This window comes from Hyaena hyaena, unplaced genomic scaffold, assembly GCF_003009895.1.
Source record: "Hyaena hyaena isolate Hyena2069 unplaced genomic scaffold, ASM300989v1 scaffold_410, whole genome shotgun sequence".
Taxonomy (NCBI): domain Eukaryota; kingdom Metazoa; phylum Chordata; class Mammalia; order Carnivora; family Hyaenidae; genus Hyaena; species Hyaena hyaena.
This window is the reverse complement of record NW_024081042.1, coordinates 761,078-780,635: the sequence shown is the minus strand read 5'-3', so window position 1 is coordinate 780,635 and position 19,558 is coordinate 761,078. Positions and strand designations below refer to the sequence as shown.

The 19,558-nt window shown below is 42.4% G+C and overlaps 1 protein-coding gene across 1 annotated transcript in view; it reads right to left on the bottom strand.

Moving 5' to 3' along the window:
* Nucleotides 1-318: 318 nt before the first annotated feature.
* Nucleotides 319-19,558, bottom strand: part of EBPL (EBP like) — a 29,049-nt gene continuing 9,809 nt past the window's right edge. The window contains exons 2-4 of the mRNA XM_039252185.1: nt 8,418-8,487; nt 2,410-2,548; nt 319-849 (exon numbers count right to left, since the gene is read on the bottom strand). Coding sequence (XP_039108116.1) covers nt 609-849; nt 2,410-2,548; nt 8,418-8,487 — 450 coding nt within the window. The 3' untranslated portion in view covers nt 319-608. The remainder of the gene's footprint in view (nt 850-2,409; nt 2,549-8,417; nt 8,488-19,558) is intronic.

Genomic DNA, 19,558 nt, shown 5'->3' with positions numbered 1-19,558 from the left:
TCTGTGTGAAACTTGGTGAGGAGTTAGCCTACTCACAGGGTTCTGCTACTATCATGTCTGTTGGCTTCACAAATTTGATAGAGTATAAATGTAAAACAGAAGCATTCATTTCATGTTTGGTCTCACTTTGGTAACCAAAAGATGAGTGAGATGATTAAAAGCTGAGGCAAGTGATGAGTCACTGAATTCTATTTCTGAAATTATTATTACACTATATGTTAACTAACTTGGATTTAAATTTTTTTAAAAAGCTGAGGCAACAATATGTTCTGGAATAAAAAATTAATATAATATGCTCTACAGCATTTTATGATAATTGGCTTTATTAATGTGGAACAATTAATGCAAGCCATAAACATATAATTAAACGTGTTATTATCACAAGTTAAAATTTACTCTGTTCCCATATTGTCATGTAATTGAAAAAAATAAAACATAACAAAGACTTGCCACCTTGTAAGCAATGTGAAATAGGCTATTGAGGAACAATACCATAAAAGGAAAGTATTACATTACATTGCTGGAATGCATTACATTTTGGCCAAACAGAAAGGTTTGATCCATTCTGACTTATAAAGCAAAATACCAGTGTTTGTGATTTTAAAAATTCACTGAAACTTCTTCCCCGAACTGGTTCCTTTGCAATACATTTTCTTGAGTTCTACCCATGACTGACACAGTAACAGTCCTGGGATCAGAACCCACACACTATTGAAAAATACCAGATAAACCCCAAAGTAGAGCCAACTGTCGGTGTTGAGGTTGGGGCTTCCCATAAGCCAGTCCGGGAAGAAGGTCATCCACCCGCCATACAACTCACACACGCACAGGGTGATCTGTATGAAATGCCTGTTAGAGAGAAAGAAACAAGGGATGAAGCTCAGCTCAGAGAAAGAAACAAGGGATAAGCTGGCTGAGGGCCAGCTCAGCCCAGCTTGTCACCCTGAATTCTGACATCTTTTCTTAAATGGCAGCATTAACGCCATCTTCCACAGCAGAAGAGCTCTCTGAAGGTGGACCTCAGGTTTCCCACAGTGCTCCTTCGATGGGGCAAGTCCATCTAATTAATGGGAGACCCATGCTTGCTCTGGAGAAGCAATACTGCCCTTCCTAGAAGATTATTCTCAGAGCGAAATAAAGTCTCTCAGGTATCCTGTTCTACTCTTAGCTCTTAGGAAGATTTACAGAGGTTACAGCTCACCCAGCAAAGAGAGACCTAGAAGCCACAATTTTACCTGCTATAAAAGGGGATACTAACAGCAGTCTCTTCCTCAAAGAATACAGTGGAGAGTAAATGAGATACATGGGTATGTTAAGTACTCAACAATGCAGATATTATACATGGTTGAAGTAACAAACAAATGGGTACATGTAGTAAATCTATAACCAAGATCATAGAATCAGATATATAGCAAGATACTAGGAAGAAATTTAATTTTTCCTCCCAACTATCTAAGTAAAAGTGGATTAAAGACTAGAGGTTTTGTTCAAACCTGAACTTTTCTAATGAAGCTTTAAAAAATACTTCTTCAGGGTGCCTGGGTGGCTCAGTCAGTTAAGCATCCAACTTCAGCTTAGGTCATGATCTCACAGTTTGTGGGTTCAAGCCCCGTGTCGGGCTCTGTGCTGACAACTAGCTCAGAGCCTGGAGCCTGCTTCAGATTCTGTATCTCCCTCTCTCTCTCACCCTCCCCTGCTCACACTCTCTCTCAGAAATAAATAAAACATTAAAAAAATTTTTTTAAATAAATAAATAAAAAATACTTCTTTGATTCCAGATGCTAGAAAATTTAATCATCCCTACTTGACATTGTTTTGGGAATCGTTCCCAGGATAGCATTCTATTTGCCCCAGGTCACTCTGTCTGAAAGAAGAAAAGGAAGGGAAGAGGTAGGAGAGAGGGAAGAGAGTTCAAAGTCTCAGAGTCTTACAGGTAGTTAATCTTCCACCTTTCTTCTTCCTCTCTTCTGCCTTCCTCACGAACCCTCCACAATCTGTTTCTGAAAAGATTTATCTTGCATGTCTAACTCCAAATTAAGAGGATTTACTTGGTGTAAAGTGGAACGGGAGTTTTCAAGAGTGATTGGGTGGGGAAAGGGAAAGGGATGGAAATATTACCCTTTTATTTTCCAAAATATTGGTGAAAAATCATCCAATGCTGTTCACACTTTCTTCCTCATAGAATGACTAGGTGGTCCCTACAATCCTATTTCCCATAGTTTTTATTTTGAACGATCTGAAATTACCCTGGTGGCACCAGGCTTCTTATCTAATATTGAACAATTTTCATTTCTAATCTACTTTTCCTCTAACAAATGAATGTGGTCATAGTCTACTCCAAATGCCATGTAGGCATCGAGACAGCTAATGTTTCTCCCCTCTTCAGCAGGCCAGGAGACGAGCACTTACCGATAGTATTTCTCTTTGACTATGGCATAAATGAGGACCAATGCCAGAGACCCATCCAAGACAACAGTCAGAATTTCCAAAGACACAATAGTTGGGTCAAAATAAAGCCATCTTGCATCAGCTTTGCCATATTCTTTCCCTAAAAGTGAAATACATTTTGTTACTCATCTGGCAACTATTTTTATGATGGTCAATGGAAATGACCTTTTTTCCCCTAAGGACGGGATAAAAAGAACAACTGTCACTCCCTCTGCTGCTCATAATGCCTTAGCAAAAGGTGAGAGAACTGAGGCTGAACCGCATTTGCCGCACAACACAGGTACTGATGACAATAGCTTGGTATAATTGTAAAAGGATTTCATTCCCAAAGTGCTTTCACACAGTTCCCCTCTTTGTCCCCCTCCCCGCTTGTCATTATAAGCAACAGATTTCTAAATTAATTCAACACAGCCAGATTTTGCAAAGACAATCTTTAATAATAATCTTGTTAACTATGTTACAGTTCCTTACTTCAAAATTCCTATATAAAGTCTGTAGGTATAATCTAGATTTGGGAAAATTATTATTAAGGAAACGTTTATTAAAAAAAAACATGTGCTTATTAATAATTGAAGAGAAACTGAGCCCTAAACAGGTGGTGGGCAGGTGGGGGGGAATGGTAATGACACAGGCTGGATTACAGAATGAATCCCACATGGACAAAGGGGATGTTTCAGTCCAGACAGGAGTCACTAACAACAGCCACCACAAAGGCCTCAGATGTGTTCACAAGGGAGTGGGACTAAGATCTTTCCAGACCCCATTATCAGGATTGTTTCTTCTAGAAAGAATGAGGTGAGAAAGTGTTTTTAGAGCAGAACTGAGAGCCATGCATTGGGAGAGCCAACCCACCCTTCTTTCCTTCATTTCTTCCTTCCTCCTTCCCTCCCTTCCTCCTTCTTTCTCTCCCTCTTCCCTTTTTTAACTTATCAAGGTAATACATGCCAGTCCTAAGATCTCAAATGATCAGAGTGAAAAAAAAAAAAAAAAAAAAAAGGAAAGAAAGTCTTTGGGCACGTGGGTGGCTCAGTCGGTTAAGTGTCCAACTTCATTCAGCTCAGGTCATGATCCCATGGTTGGTGGGTTCAAGTCCCACATCAGTCTCTGTGCAATCAGTTCAGAGCCTGGAACCTGCTTTGGATTCTGTGTCTCCCCCTCTCTCTGCCCCTTCCCCTGCTTGCACTCTCACTCTTTCTCTCTCTCAAAAATAAACATTAAAAAAATTTTTTTTAGATGAAAGTCTCACCTCTTCTCTCCTTTCAATATTGTTCTCACATGATTTAGACAAGGAATGAATGATCAAGCATTAGCTATGCTATCTGACTCATGGAGCAGCAGGACAAAGCTCTAGTCTCTAGTAAGGGCCCAAGGAAGGATCCCTCAGGGCCACGGACAAAGGGTTCTAATGAAAGAAAGGCTGTCTTGGCAGAAAGAAAGGCCAATAAACAGGATTAGTCATTTAATGAGATAACACAGAGACACATGCTGAGCAGAGACTCTGAAAGGCCAGACAGGACCGGCAGCCCAGGCAGAGCTGCCCTGCTGGTCCTTAGCTGACTGCCAGCCCAGGGACTAACTGGGAAACAATTTGCCAGTGAAAGGAATACCTGAAATGCTGCCTCTAGTGCACCCAAATCTAAGGAAGTGTCACTTAAATAAAATGTCAGTGCTTTAGGCATTAAGAGACCAGTAGGTGTTTAGACATTCAAAAATAACAACACTCCTTCATTCTTTTTAAAAAAAAATTTTTAACATTTATTTATTATTGAGAACAGAGAGAGAGAGCATGAGCATGAGAGGGGCAGAGAGAGAGGGAGACACAGAATCTGAAACAGGCTCCAGGCTCCGGGCTGTCAGCACAGAGCCCGACACGGGGCTTGAACCCACAAACTGCGAGATCATGACCTGAGCTGAGGTCAGACACTTAACCGACTGAGCCACCCACGTGCCCCCATTCACTCTTTAATTCAACAAATCTCCTGGAGCACATGGAAGGTTCTGTGCTGGACCTGGGGAATGCAGCATCAGCCTGGGCCTAGCGCACAGGCGGCCCGCAAGGAGCTCCCGTTCCATGAGGTCAAACCGGGTAATAAGTGATCGCAACTGAGCATGGGACACAGAGGAAGTGATGCTTTAAGCCAGATGAGAGAGGTGAGGTGTTTTATCACTTCCTCCTTCCCCTGTTGGTGAGGAAGGGAGTCCAGCCCTAGGATTATGGGGAAGGCCACACACAACAGGTGGCACTGGACAGATGAGGTTGATGGTAATTTACTAGTGACACACACTCACAGCCTGGGGAGAGAGGTCACTGCGCCACACAGGGCTCCACGGTAGCGGGGGTGCGGGGGTTACCCTTAGAGACAGTGAACTAGGAGGGGCGACAGGACCCAGGCCCTGCAGCAACAATGACGGGGTGGCCCCTGGTTCCTGAGGCAGGATGGGATTGGCTACTTCCAAGAATCTGGAGCGCTGGCAGGACACTGAAGCCCACTTGCTCCTCAGGGATCCACAGGCACCAGGCCTCATCCCTGTGACAAGGAGGGCCACGTGGCTAGGGCACCTCACATGAGGAAGCAGAGCGAGGTCTTATGGTTAGGCCACGTGAGGCCCTCTGGATTTTATCAGATGTCAAGGCACACATAATATTGGATTTTAATCTCGGGCCTTACACCGCAAGAGGTGACCCCTGAACTGGCTGAAGGAGAGAGTATTTCAGGGAGGAGCATGGGCAATGCAAACGCCTGTATCGAAGGGAACACGGTATGTCTGAAATCACATTTAGTTCAACAGAGCTGAAGGAGACTGTGTGTGTGTGTGTGTGTGTGTGTGTGTGTGTGTGTGTGTGTGTGTCTACACGCGCGCACACGCACGCGCAAGTGGATGGGGCCCCGAGGTGACTGCTGGAGAGGAAGGAGGTCCCAGTGCATCAAGCCTCTGGCATCTCCTCCTCTGCCACCTATCTCTGGTCATTTTTCTGCTGGTTAAACACCGAGATAGGAAAAGGGCAGACAAGTGGTAGTAAGCCCGATGGCGTGATCGGTATCATTTATTCTATGACTGACTGCCAGGCTCAGGCAGAGGTTTCGAGGGAAAGGCGCACTGGGGCTGGAGTAGGATCCCAGTGCCTGTGCCACAGCTGGGCCCTTCACCCCAGAGTGGTTAGGAGAGGGTGAGGGGTGACAAAGACTGTCTTCTTGACCAAGTCTGAGTCGGGCTCCTCTGAGCCCTCTCCTCAACAAGGCCCCCTATCTAGGGGTCTGTCTTTGGCTTGCGTAGTCCAGTTTTAGCCAAGAATCCTACTGGGTCGCTGTAACAAAAATCCCCCATTCTTGGTATCTGCTCACTCCCCCCACCCAGTTTTATTGAGATGTAACTGACACACAGCACTGTATAGGTGTAAGGGATATGCAGCACAGGGACTTGGTTTACATATATTGTGAAATGATTGCAAGGAGTTTAGTACACATCCATTATTTTATAGAGATACACAAAATAAGAAAAAGGTGCTTTCTTCTTGATAATGTAAACTCTTTGGATCCACTCTCTTGATAACATACAGCAGTGGTAACTACAGTCATCATGTGGTATATTACATCCTCTGTACTTCTCCATCTTGTAACTAGAGGTTTGCACTTCTTAATTGACTTTATCCAGTTCCTTCAATCTCCACTTCCCCCCACAAATCTGATCTCTTTTTCTGGTAATCACAAATTTGATCCCTTTTTCTATGAGTTTCAGTTTTGTTTTCTGTTTTTTTTTTAAATTAGGATTCTATGTATAAGTGAGATCATACAGTATTTGTCTTTCTCTGCTTGGCTTGTTTCACTTAGCATAATGCCCTCAAGGTACAACCATGTTGTCACAATGGCAGAATTTCTTAATTTTTTATGGCTAAACAGTATTCCATTGCATGCACATACATGTGTACAGACACACACACACACACACACACACACACAAACTTCTTTCTCCATTCATCCATCAATGGACACTTAGGTTGTTTCCATACCTTCGCTACTGTGAATAATGCTACTGTGAACATGAGGGTGCAGATACTTGATCACTCTTGATAAGTGATCATATTCCTCATCCATGCCCTCCATGTCATATCACCCTGGCCTGCCTGCAGCAAGAATCCTGTTGAGTTCGTCTCTTAAGAACCCCACAGACCTCGATGTTTCTTCTTAGTAATTTTCCATACACTGACCCTGCCTGCTTCTTGGCTATAAAGCTCCACCTGCCCTTGCTGTATTTGGAGTTGAATCCCATATCTCTCCCCTACTATAAGACCCCACTGTAGCGGTACCTCCTGAATGAATTCTTCTTTATCATCTTTAACTAGGGGCATGAATAATTCTTCTTTACCGGGGTCCACATAGTGTTTATAGGCCAGCTCTAGATCCTGGTGAATCTAAGGATAGTCCACTGATCAACATCTGGGAGGCCTTACCCTAGACCCTCGGAATCAGAATCTGTATTTTAACAAGAGCCCAACACAATCTGGTGCACTTTAAAGTCTGAGAAGTACTACTTTACTTCTATCTATCGGATTTTCCATTTCTCAAAATAAAGGGCACCATCATTAAATGAGTTTTTACTTTTTTAAAGGCAAAAAATATAAACTGAAGATGACAAACATCGTGTTAGACATTTGCACTTCATGGAACTAAGTCAAATCTGGCATGTTCACTTTCTCTGATGCCAGGCCAGGCAGCCAGGGTGGAGGACGATGACCCAGGCTGGGGTCCTGCAGCTCCTGGGCCTCCCCAGCAATTCTCAAGCACGGGTGAATCTGGCCCACTCGTCACATTGCACACGCAACGGTGCACGGCAGCATTTCGCTCCTGAGGCGGGAGCTCAGGCTCCCTGAGATACCGCTGGCTCGGACCTGGCAGGCATCAAAGATGACACATGTTTTGCTTTGAGAAGCACGAACTATAGCTCCCTCAATTCTCCAGAAGTTTCCTAACACTAATGATGAACACATTGAGTTCCAACACAGATCCTGGCTGGAGGATCTGATTTCAGAATCATGGAAGAAATGAGATAAACGAGGCAGAATTTCAGAAGCAAAATCTGAAACAAGTTCCCTTGCGCAAGGCAGTTCTATAATACTGGCAATGGACTCTGCTGTCACGCAGCTCATTTGTCAAAATTGACAACAGTACATGAGAGGAAGTCGATATTAACTGATGGAATGTTAACTGATTTATGGTAAGCAGACCAGGAGGAGTTTTGGAAATTATCTCCAAGACTACACATTTATATATAATAAATTGAAAGTTGATTTTTAAAGTATGGAAAACACCCAGTTTAAATACTGCAAACTCTTCAATCTGCACTCACTAAGAATATTTTTTAATATACAGCTTGAGATATAATTCCCGTGTCATACAAAACACCCATTTAAAGTGTCCACTTCGTGGGGCGCCTGGGTGGCTTAGTCGGTTAAGTGTCCGACTTCTGCTCAGGTCATGATCTCACAGTTCATGGGTTCGAGCCCCGCGTCGGGCTCTGTGCTGACTGCCAGCTCAGACCCTGGAGCCTGTTTCAGATTCTGTGTTTTCCTCTCTCCTGACCCTCCCCTGCTCACGCTGTCCCTCTCTCTCTCTCCATCTCTCAGAAATAAATAAAACATTAAAAAATTAAAAAATAAAGTGTCCACTTCAATGGGTTTTAGTATATTCACAGAGTTGAATCATCACAATGAAATTGTTAGGACACTTCATTAACCGCCCTTCCCAAAGAAATCCATTCCCATTATCATTCATTCTCCATCCCCCTCCCCCCTCCCCCCATGGTTCTAGGCAACCACCAATCTATAATCTGTGCCTATAGATTCACCTATTCTGAACATTTCACATAAATGAAATCATACAATTTGTGCTACAGATACTCATTTAATGGACAGCCACCCTTGCAATTAATCTCCTCAAACATTTCAAATGCAAACATTTTAAATTACTTACACAATGAAGCAATCAAGCCTTCCGAATCTGCAATGTTTCCTACAAAAGACAAGTAGACAAAAGGGCCTTCCTGGAGAGAAAATGAAAACATGCTCTAATTCAGCATCACAACCACAGGATGGCACCGCAGATACATGGCTTCACATAGCGCATCCCCAGAAGCCCACATCCTGGTCTGCTCCCTCCGAGCATCATACCTACAAGCACCTACACAAGCCTGGGGAGTGTGATCCTAGAGCCTGACTCCCAGGCCTTGTAAACAGATACATTGAGGGGGAATGTTTATATAATAAAAGCTGTTTTCAATGTCTGGCATTATAGAATCAGAGGTATGTTCTTATGGGGAAAAATAAATTGAAAATTTTGCACAAGAGCTTAAATGTTATATTAAATAGGCTAAACTCTCAATGATTCAAAAGATTTACACCTTTGGGAAGTACTTCACAGCAGTTCATTTTGACTCCTCTCAAAAAAAAAAAAAAAATCCAAGATCTCTCTTAACAAAAGTGGTATTCACATGTCTGATCAGAGCTGAACTAAATCTTTTTCCTGCACAAAAAGCAAATTTAGGAAAATTAAAACACAGGCTACATTTTAAATTTTAGGTAATAAAATATCTGTAATCACACTTAGTATTTTCCTATCATCAAAGTGTTTCTTTGCTTAAAATTTCAAAACTAATTAAAATTCACTGGGGAATCTGACTGGCATGCTGCTCCTTTAAACAAATTTAAAAAATTTTTTTAAGTTTATTTATTTTTAAGAGAGAGAGCAAGAGGAAGCGCATGAGCAGAGGAGGGGCAGAGCGAGGGAGGCAGAGGATCTGAAGCTGTCAGTGCAGATCCTGACATGGGGCTAGAACTCACAAACCATGATATCATGACCTAGGCTGAAGTCCAACACTTACCCAACTGAGCCATCCAGGTACCCTTCCTTTGAACAAATTTTATTGCTGGGCAATACAACTCTTTTTTCCCCATTTCCTTTTACCAATGCAATTGTTTATATGACATTAAAATTGTATCTCTCCCTAATCCCTGCTCACTTACAGTGCCACTTCCCAGAGTTTACCATTTAGAGCCACTTCTGTATTTAGTTCTGAGGATTATTGTCCTAATTCATAATATACTTGACATTGCTATTTCTTAGACATTCTCAACTAACTGCCAATCCTGAAAAACTATGATTTAATATATGTCTACCCTCCACTTCCCCACACTCTACAGTTTTTTTGGATAGCGTTGGGGAAGAAAACCTTCCTTCTGCACTCTGAGTCCCAGTAGCTGGCCTAAGAATTAACTGACATGATGGACTAACAGGAGGAAAGCAGACAAATTTATTTAATATTTTTATATGTACATGGAAGGCCTGAAAAGGAAAACAAAGACCCAAAGAAGCTATTAGGCCCAAAATTTATGTACCTTTTTACACAAAGCACAATAAATTATGGAGATGTGACAAGACAAAGGGGCTTGGACTAGGGACAGTAAATTGTGGGAAAGTGGCTAAGAAATATATGAGGGAAACTAATGGAAGATAAGAGTTATTTTAGTAGATTTGTTTGTATAGGCCCATTTCAGCACTGACTCCTAGTCTCTGGTGATAAGAACATTCTTCTCTTCCTGTTACACGGAGGGCACCTTCCTCATGGGAAATTTAATGATCTGATATCAGGTAGAAAGGAGGAGGTCAGAGGAGCCTTCCTGCATCTGCTGCTTTCCAACTGCCTTCAGCTCAAAACAATCAATATGCTAAAGTGGCATAGCTTAGAGTGGCAAGTTCTAAACCTTTCAAATAGCTGTATTATTCTCTTTAATTCTTCCATTAGTTATCCAAATTTGTAACTTAAGTATAAACTTAAAACTTCATCTTACTCACTCATCAGTGTCGCACAGCATTTGGACTTCCCAACATATAAGATAAGAATGCTAGCCTCTACCATGCTTTCTTCTCTTCCGCATTTCCAGTGCTCAACTCCTGTCTACTTTGTACACTGCTGAGATTGATTACATTTTCATTCTTGTTATGTAGACATATTTGTCTTCCTATTTTATCTATACGTAGATTCTAAAAGCTGAAAATCAACAGCATTTACAACATGGTGATTATATAAACATCATTCACTGCAAAGGGCTGCAACTACTTTCTCTGTACAGATTAAGTATTTTGACTCCTGTCATTTAAGAAGAATGTGGCAGCTAGAATATCCCTTATTACACTCACAAATTTCTCAAAATAATGTTATATTTTCGTCTGCTACATATTTGGGCCCTGAGTTTCTTATAAGATATTTTCTGTTTATGTTACAATTTGTAATTGCCTTTCTTTTCTCTGAGAGAGAAAACTTGACTTTCTCCCCATCTCATTAATATCTTCCAGCTTCTTACCCATGCTGACCTCCGCCAAACAGAAGCTTTAAAGTTGGTTTGTTTTGTTAAGTTACTTAATTGGTAAGTGGGGTTTACCTCAGAGTATATGTAAAAATTATATTCTTTAAATGATATTTTAAAAAATTACATAGGAGATAAACAGCAATATTTAAAAACAAGAAGTACTCCCCATCCACTTTGAAACATTTTATCTTCACCAATCAGTTTTTTTATTTTTAGCAGAAACATAGCAGAAAATCCACATCACTTCCCTGGGTTGGCCTGGCAACTTTCTAGATAAAATACAGCCACTGGCCTGGCCAGTAGGAGCAATAAGGCTGGGCTGAATCTGATCCTTTGTAGGGCTCAGTCCATCTATCTGTAAGATGAAGGCCCTCCTAAAATTAGATTATGGATCTCATCCTAAAGCTAGACATGACTTCCAGTAGCAATTTCTTTAACTGGAGCATTAGTAAAACACAGACTCTGGCATTAGGTCCAGGACCTTTCCTCAGAAGCAACTCTGTGGATAAGAACAAGATGGGGATCTGGCAATCTAGAACAAGAGGGATTTATGAGTGTATAACAAACTTTCTCCTTTTTATATCTACCTGTTGAAGTTCTATTGCTTTTTCAAATGCCAGCTCAAACCCTCCCTCCAAGAAATCTTCCCAAGCCTCCTAGTGACAAATTTCTCAATCTCCTGTGTTACTAAGTTTGTGCTTCTGTAATCAACTGTCTGCTGGTTATGGGTCTCCAGTCCTCATTAGATCATACATCTTTAGGGTCTGGGAAGTTGTCTTATCTTAGAATCTTTAAGAACCCAGGATGATATTTTGTGTTCAATGTTTGCTAACCTTGAATTAATTACAAGTTCATATAATGAATTACTTAGAAAGATACCCTGAGGGGCTTTTAGAAGGCACTCTATACTTCTTACTACATTCATGTCTCAAATGTAATGGCAGTATGCAGTTGATGCTTGAACAACACAGGTTAGGGGCACCAATCCCTGTGCAGTCAAAAATCCACATACAATTTTTACCTCTCCAAAAACTTAACTACCAACAGCCTACTGATGACTGGAAGCCCTACTGATAACATAAATAATCCATTAACACACATTTTGCACATCATATGTATTACATACTATATTCTTACAATAAAGTGAGCTAGAGAACATTAATTATTGAGACAACCATAGGGAAAAAAACACAGTACTGGACCATATTTATCAAGACAATCCACATGTAAGTGGACTTGTGCAGTACAACTCATGATTTCAAGGGTCAGCTATAACATATGTAAAGTATAATAATATATTCATGCCTCTACATGCTGATTGGATGCTGAGTATCCAATGCTGCCTCTTCTAAGATGCTAACAAAATCAACAAAAGCTAAAATGTATCATGGCAAATAAAAGTAACAACAGCCAGTGTCAATTTTCATTTAAGGTGTTTCAGATGTGTGATTTTAACACAGTATTTTGTACGCTTTAAGACAACTGCAAGTCAAAGCTCAGGTAAAAACAAAAAAAAGTTTGGGCTCTGCAAGCTATTGCTCTCTGTAATTCAATGACCGCTTTAGAGAAAATGTTCAATTTACTTATTTCAGTCTTTAAAGGAAAATTTAGTGGGGAAAAATATTTTAGAAATATTATAGAAATAAATAAAAAATTCAGAATATTTAGAATATTATAGAAATAAATAAAAAACAGAGGGGTACCAGGTGGCTGAGTTAGTTGCACCACTGACTTGGACTCAGGTCACGATCTCACAGTTCGTGAGTTTGAGTCTCACATCAGGCTCACTGTTGTCAACACAGAGCCTGCTTCATGTCCTCTGTCCCCCCCCCACCCCTCTCCCACTAACGCCCCCCCAAAATAAACATTAAAAAAAAGAAAGAAAAAAAGAAAAACTAAAAAAATTTTTAGTAATTTGTATTGGTATTTGTAAAGGCCAAATTAATATTCAAATGTATTTGCAAGCTTTTTGTTTTTAGCTTGTTTGAATGAAGAACCAGAGAAAACAGAACAACATTCATTATTAAGAGCGGGAGACTAAAGTGGAATAGAATAGAATCACTATGTAAATCCTGTCAAAATTTATTAGCATTTCCTATTCAGATTCACAAAATCTGAGTCTAATCAGACTTGATTTTTCCATGTCATGGCAACAGCACCCATCATTGTTTCTGGAAGGATCAGCTGCTTCAGCCTCCTACGGCACCTGGATGACAAGGCTTCGGTGACTTCATAAATCTATGCTGCCCAGCTGCCGTCCCCCTAACGACATGATGACTTCTGTTTGAAGGAACCTGCCAGTGCAGATGGACCGTCGCCTGGTATTAACCGAGGACAGTGCCGGCCTTTTCAGAATCTGCACAAGTTCTATTGTTTCCACATCGTGACAGCTTAGTGTTTTGTTTAGAACTTGAAAACATCTTTTAAGAATATGCCCTTCCCTGCCAACACAGCTATTTCTCAGATTAAGGATTTGAAAGGAAACTTTCCAAGGCTCATCTCAATTGGACAAGTGCATTGTCACTTTATTATGCAGGCACAGGATGAAAATTAAAAGTTAATCCTAGTACAGAGCATGGGGAAAGGGGTCACGAAAGGGACAGAGGAAGACGGAATCAACATTTGCTGAACTCTGCTAAGTGTCAGGCACCATGCCAAGTGTCCTACATCCTTGCAATTCAAATGTGGCCACGAACCCCAACTTGAGCATCTCCCAGGAGCTTGTTAGAAATGCAGAAGTTCAGACCTAGATTTATGGAATCAGAACCTGCATTGTGAAAAGATCCCTGAGGAGATTCCTGTGCACATTCAAATTTGAGAAACACTGTCCTAAATTACAAAACTCTACTTAATCCTCATGACAATGCTTTGAAGAAAACATTATTTCCATACTTTATAGGGAAGTGTGTCCCACCCAAATGCATGTGTGTAAATTCTAATTCCCAAAGATGATGATATTAGAAGGTGGGGCCTTTGGGACACATTCAGGTCATGAGGGTGGAGCCTTCATGAATGGGATTAATGACCCTATACGAGAGGCTCCAGTGAGATCCCTAGCCTCTTCACCAAGAGGACACACCATCCCACAGTTCCGGAGGCCGGATGTCGGGATCGACATGTCAGCAGGCTGGTCCCTTCCGAGGGCTGTGAGGGAGAACCTATTCCAGAGCTTCCCTAAGCTGCTGGGAGCTTGCCTGCAATCCTTGGTGCTCCGTGGCCTGTAGAAGCATCTCCCTGATCCCTTCCTTCATCTTTACATGAAACGTGTGTGTGTTTCTGGGTTCTGATTTTCCCTTTATTTTCTTTTTAAAGCTTATTTATTTTGAGAGAGAGAGAGTGCAAGTGCATGCATGCAAGGGAGGGGGAAGGGGCAGAGAGAATCCCAAGCAGGCCCCAAGCTGTCAGAGCAGAACTCAATGTGGGGCTTGAACCTACAAATTGTGAGATCATGACCTGAGCCAAAACTCAAGAGGCTGACACTCAACTGACTGAGTCACCCAGGTGCCCTCAATTTTCCCTTTTTATTTTCTTAAAAAAAATTTTAATGTTTATTTTTGAGAGAGAGACAGAGAGACAGAGTGCAAGCAGGGCAGGGGCAGAGAGAAAGGGAGACACAATCCGAAGCAGGCTCCAGGCTCTGAGCTGTCAGCACAGAGCCCAACAAGGGGCTCAAACCCACAAACCACGAGATCACAACCTGAGCCGAAATCAAGAGTCTGACACTCAACTGACTGAGTTACCCAGGTGCCCCTCAATTTCCCCTTTTTAAAAGGACACCAGTCATATTGAATGAAGGCCCACCCTTAACGGCCTTATTTAACTACCTGTATAAAGACCTTATCTCTAAGTAGGGCTACATTCTGATGTACAGAGGGTTAGGACTCCCAACATGTTCTGTTGAGGGGACGACACAATTCAAATACACAGAGAGAATACACAAAAAGGGGATACACAAAAAGAATAAAGGGTGAGAAGCCAGCAAGTAACAGAAAGAGAAGCAAACCTAGAGAGAAACTATGAGGTGGGTGACGGTTACCTTAACACAGAGCTGCCTGTGAATCAGAACCACAGTTGGCCCAGTTACATCTCAGCTTCTGCTGTTTCCATGAGTTGCTTTGTGCGCCCATCCATCACTTTAACTAGCTTGAGTAAATAAATGCAGAGGTTCTTGCCTCCAAAGAGCTTCACTAACGGGTATACCATGCACGTAAAATCTCAAAAAATATGAAAGCTTCTTTGAATCTCTTCCACAAAGTGGTTGTGATTTGGGGCGACCATTTTGGATGAACAGAAACAAATTCTCCAGTGGGAAGCACCGTTCTAGCCAACTTGCTTTTCATTCGGCTAATGGAGCTGAAGGTCATATAACATCTTGAGGTCTTTGGGATGAAATCAGTTTTGCAAATGAACTATGCAGCCAGGCAGGTGCAAAGATGGGAAAGTAATAGTCTCCATCCTCAAGGGACTCACAGCTTCTGCAAGAGAAGCAGTAACTTCCCGATGCCTCAAAACGGCCTGTGGTCCATTGTGATAGAGAGCTCACAAAGAGCTGGGCGAATACCGAATGTAATGATAACCAGAAAGTAAGCGATAAAAACTGCCTCAGGCCACCAGACAGGGTTTCTGTGTGTCTCTGTGTGTTTGCTCACACATACCCAGAATAAGTAAAAAGCCCTTTTCCCACAAGGAACTAATCATTCTAAGACTTGGGATAAACCAGCTTTCTTCTTGGGGTGCCTGGATGGCTCAGTCGGTTAAATGACCGACTTGGCTCAGGTCATGATCTCGCAGCCTGTGAGTTCAAGCCCTGTGTTGTGTTCTGTGCTGACAGCTCAGAGCCTGGAGCCTGCTTCAGATTCTGTGTCTCCCTCTCTCTTTGTCTCTCCCCGGCTCATACTCTGTGTGTCTCTCTCACAAAAATTAAATAAACATTAAAACTTTTTTTAAAAACCCAGATTCCTTCGTTTGCCTAATTCCCTTCTTTTTGTATTATTAAAAAAAAAACAAAAACAAAAACAAAAACCCTGGCTGTTCTGCCTGAGTTTAAATACAAACATGATGCTGTTAGATGTCTTCAAATTGCTATTCTTTATCCTTGGCAGTTTTGGGTAGATGAGAGAAGACTTCCTGGGGCCAGATTTTCTGGAAGGAGAAGGCAGGACAGAGAAGAGTGAGAACAGGAAGACAAGGAGACACAGGAAAGGTTAGGAAGCAGAAGGTGAAAGGGGCAGGTCAGGTGACCCCCCCCCCCCGCCCCCGCCTGAATCTCAGGAATGCCTTCAGTCCCTGAGAAACAGGGACTGGTGGTCACCCCAGCATGGGGACCAAAAGGTGGCAGGGTGAGGGGGTGGCCCAGTGAGAAGATGGAGAGGTGCCCCCGCCCACTCAGCGATGCTGCACAAAGCATTTAAATGACCACAGCTCTTCCAGCATGCGAGTGTGGGGGGCTATCCAACCTTCAATGCCACTGCCTTGTTGGGGCCCTTGGCTGGCATCACTAAACTTCCTCAAGATGGACTGTGAGGGGCAAGGCAATTCTCCAGGGTCTTGGCCATTGCCAGCAGGTTGGGGTTGGGGCATGGAGTTTCCTCAGCCCGTCGGATCAGGGCTGCAGTGATGGCAGCAGCCTCTCCAACACAGGCTACGAGTGAAGGGAGCCACTGGTTGCTGCCCAGTCAGAGCAGAACCTGCAGGGCTGAGCCTGCGGGTTGTTGACATATTTTTTTTTTTAATTTTTTTTTAATGTTTTTTTAAATTTATTTCTAGGAGAGAGAGAGAGACAGCGTGAGCAGGGGAGGGTCAGAGAGAGAGGGAGTCAGAGACTGAAACAGGCTCCAGGCTCTGAGCTTGCAGTCAGCACAGAGCCCGACGCGGGGCTCAAACCCACGAACCGCGAGATCATGACCTAAGGGAAAGTCGGACGCTTAACCGACTAAGCCACACAGGCGCCCCGACATATTTTTAATTTCATAAATGTTTGAGCCTATGCTCCTTGTTCTACCTTCTGATTGCGTCCGTGTCAATATCCTCATTGTGATACTGTAATTCTGTAAGGTGTTATCACTAGAGAAACTGGGTAAAGTGCACATGGGATCTCTCTGGATTATTAACAATACCAAGTGTTATGTACCAAATGTACTGAATGTATATTCAACAAATATATCTGTTGAAGCCCTAGCCCCCAACGTGATGGTATTTAGGGGTGGGGCCTGTAGAGGTGATTAAGTTTAAATGAGGTCATGAGGGTAGAGCCCCCATGCTGGGATTAGCGTCCTTGTAAGAAGGGGAAGAGTGACCAAGGCTCTCTCTGAGCCATGTGAGGACTCAGCAAGCAGGCAGCCATGCCATCTACAAGCCAAGAAGAAGTGTCTCACCAGAACCATGGTGGCAGCCTGATCTCGAACTTTCAAGCCTCTAAAACATGAGAAATAGGGGCGCCTGGGTGGCTTAGTCGGTTAAGCGTCCGACTTTCACTTAGGTCATGATCTCGCGGTTCGTGGGTTCGAGCCCCGCGTCGGGCTCTGTGCTGACTGCCAGTTCAGAGCCTGGAGCCTGTTTCAATCTGTGACTCCCTCTCTCTCTGACCCTCCCCTGCTCACGCTGTCTCTCTCTCTCTCTCCTAGAAATAAATAAAACATTAAAAAATTTAAAAAATATATAAAATAAAATAAAACATGAGAAATAAATGTCTGTTCTGTAAGCCACCTGTCTATGATATTTTTGTTGTAATGGCTGCAGCAGACTAAGACACCAAGTGCAGGTGAGGATGTGGAGCAGTTAGAACAGTCAAGCATTGCTGGTGGGAATGGACATGGTGGAGCCCTTTGGAAAATGTCTGGCAGGTGCTACTCTAGTTACAGAATCCCACTCCTAGGCATTTACCCAGGAGAAATGAAAACACATGCCCACACAAAGACTTGTACACAGATACAGTAGCATCATTTATAAAAGTCTAAAACAGGAAACAGTGCCTAGGGGCGCCTGAGTGGCTCAGTCGGTTAAGTGTCTGACTCTTGGTTTCAGCTCAGGTCATGATCTCATGGTTCGTGGGTTTGAGCTCCACGTTGGGCTCTGCGTTAATGGTGCAGAGCCTACTTGAGATTCTCGCTCTCCTCCTCTGTCTCTGCCCTTCCCCTGTTCACGCACGCTCTCTCTCTCTCAAAATAAATAAATAAACTTAAAAAAATTTAAAACTAGAAACAGCCCCATTGTTCATTAACTGGTAAATGGATAAACAAATTGGGATATATCCATGTAATGGGACACTATTCAGTAACTTAAGCTAAATAAAAGACTATTATGTGATTTCATTTATAGGAAATTCTAAAAGAATAAAACGTTAATGACAAGAAAGCGGATCAGTGTTCCTTGGTGCCAGAGGTCAGGGCAGGAAACATCTGCAAAGAAATTTGTACATCTGTACATCTGTAAAAAAGTGATGGAAATGTTCTGTATGGTGACTGTAATGGTGCTCACACAACTCTGCACACTCACCAAACTCACTGAACTGTACTCTTCATGGGTGGGTTTTATTGGGTGTAAATTATAACCCAATAAAGCTGGAAAGGGGAGAAAGAGAATTTAGAAAAGTGGCTGGTTACTATATAGATATATCCCAACAGTTTTCACTTATAACAATGATCAGTTAAAATACAAAGGAAAAATATATCATGGTAGCAATAAAAATATAAAAATATTTACAAGTAATTTTTTTGGGTTTATTTGAGAGAGAGAGAGAGAGAGAGAGAGAGCGTGCAAATGGGGAAGGGACAGAGAGTGAGGGAGAGGAAGAGAATCCCAAGCAGGCCCTGCACTGTTAGTGGAGAGCCCAGTGCGGGACTCAATCTTAGGAACCTGGGATCATGACCTGAGCTAAAGTCAGATGCTTAACTAACTGAGGCACCTAGGGATCCTAGAAGTAAATTTTAAGATGGGGTGTCTCAGTTAGTTGACCGTATGACTCTTTTTTTTTTTTAATTTTTTTAATGTTTTATTTATTTCTAGGAGAGAGAGAGAGAGAGACAGTGTGAGCAGGGGAGGGTCAGAGAGAGAGGGAGTCACAGACTCTGAAACAGGCTCTAGGCTCTGAGCTGGCAGTCAGCACAGAGCCCGACGCGGGGCTCGAACCCACGAACCGAGAGATCATGACCTAAAAGTCGGACGCTTAACCGACTAAGCCACCCAGGCGCCCCATTGACCGTATGACTCTTGATGTCGGCTCAGGTCATAATCCCAGGGTCATGAGATCAAGACCCATGTGGGGCTCATCACAGAGCATGGAGGCTGTTTGGGATTCTCTCTCCTTTTCTCTCTCTGCCCCCTCCCCTAATCATGTTCTCTCTAAAATAAAATAAAAAAAAAAAAGAATTTTAAGAGACTGTAACAAAAGATTGAAATCAATTGAGATTCACTTAGTTCTTAGACTCAGTATTGTAAAGATATCACTTATTTTCAAATTAATGTATGGGTTTAAGAAAATCCCAAACCAAAATACTAAGTTTCAGAACCTTGTGACAAAGTTAATCTGAAGTTCATGTGGAAGGATTCATTTTAAAGTGTTTGAAAATGAGTGGTAAGAAGTTTACTTTTTCAAATAGACATTGAAGTTCACTGTTAGGATGGTACCTGGCTGGCTCACTCGGTAGAGTGTGTGCCTCTTGATCTTGGGGCCATGAGTTTGAGCCCCACATTGGGCATGGAGCCTACTTAAAAAAATAAGAAGTGATGCCTGGGTGGCTCAGTCAGTTA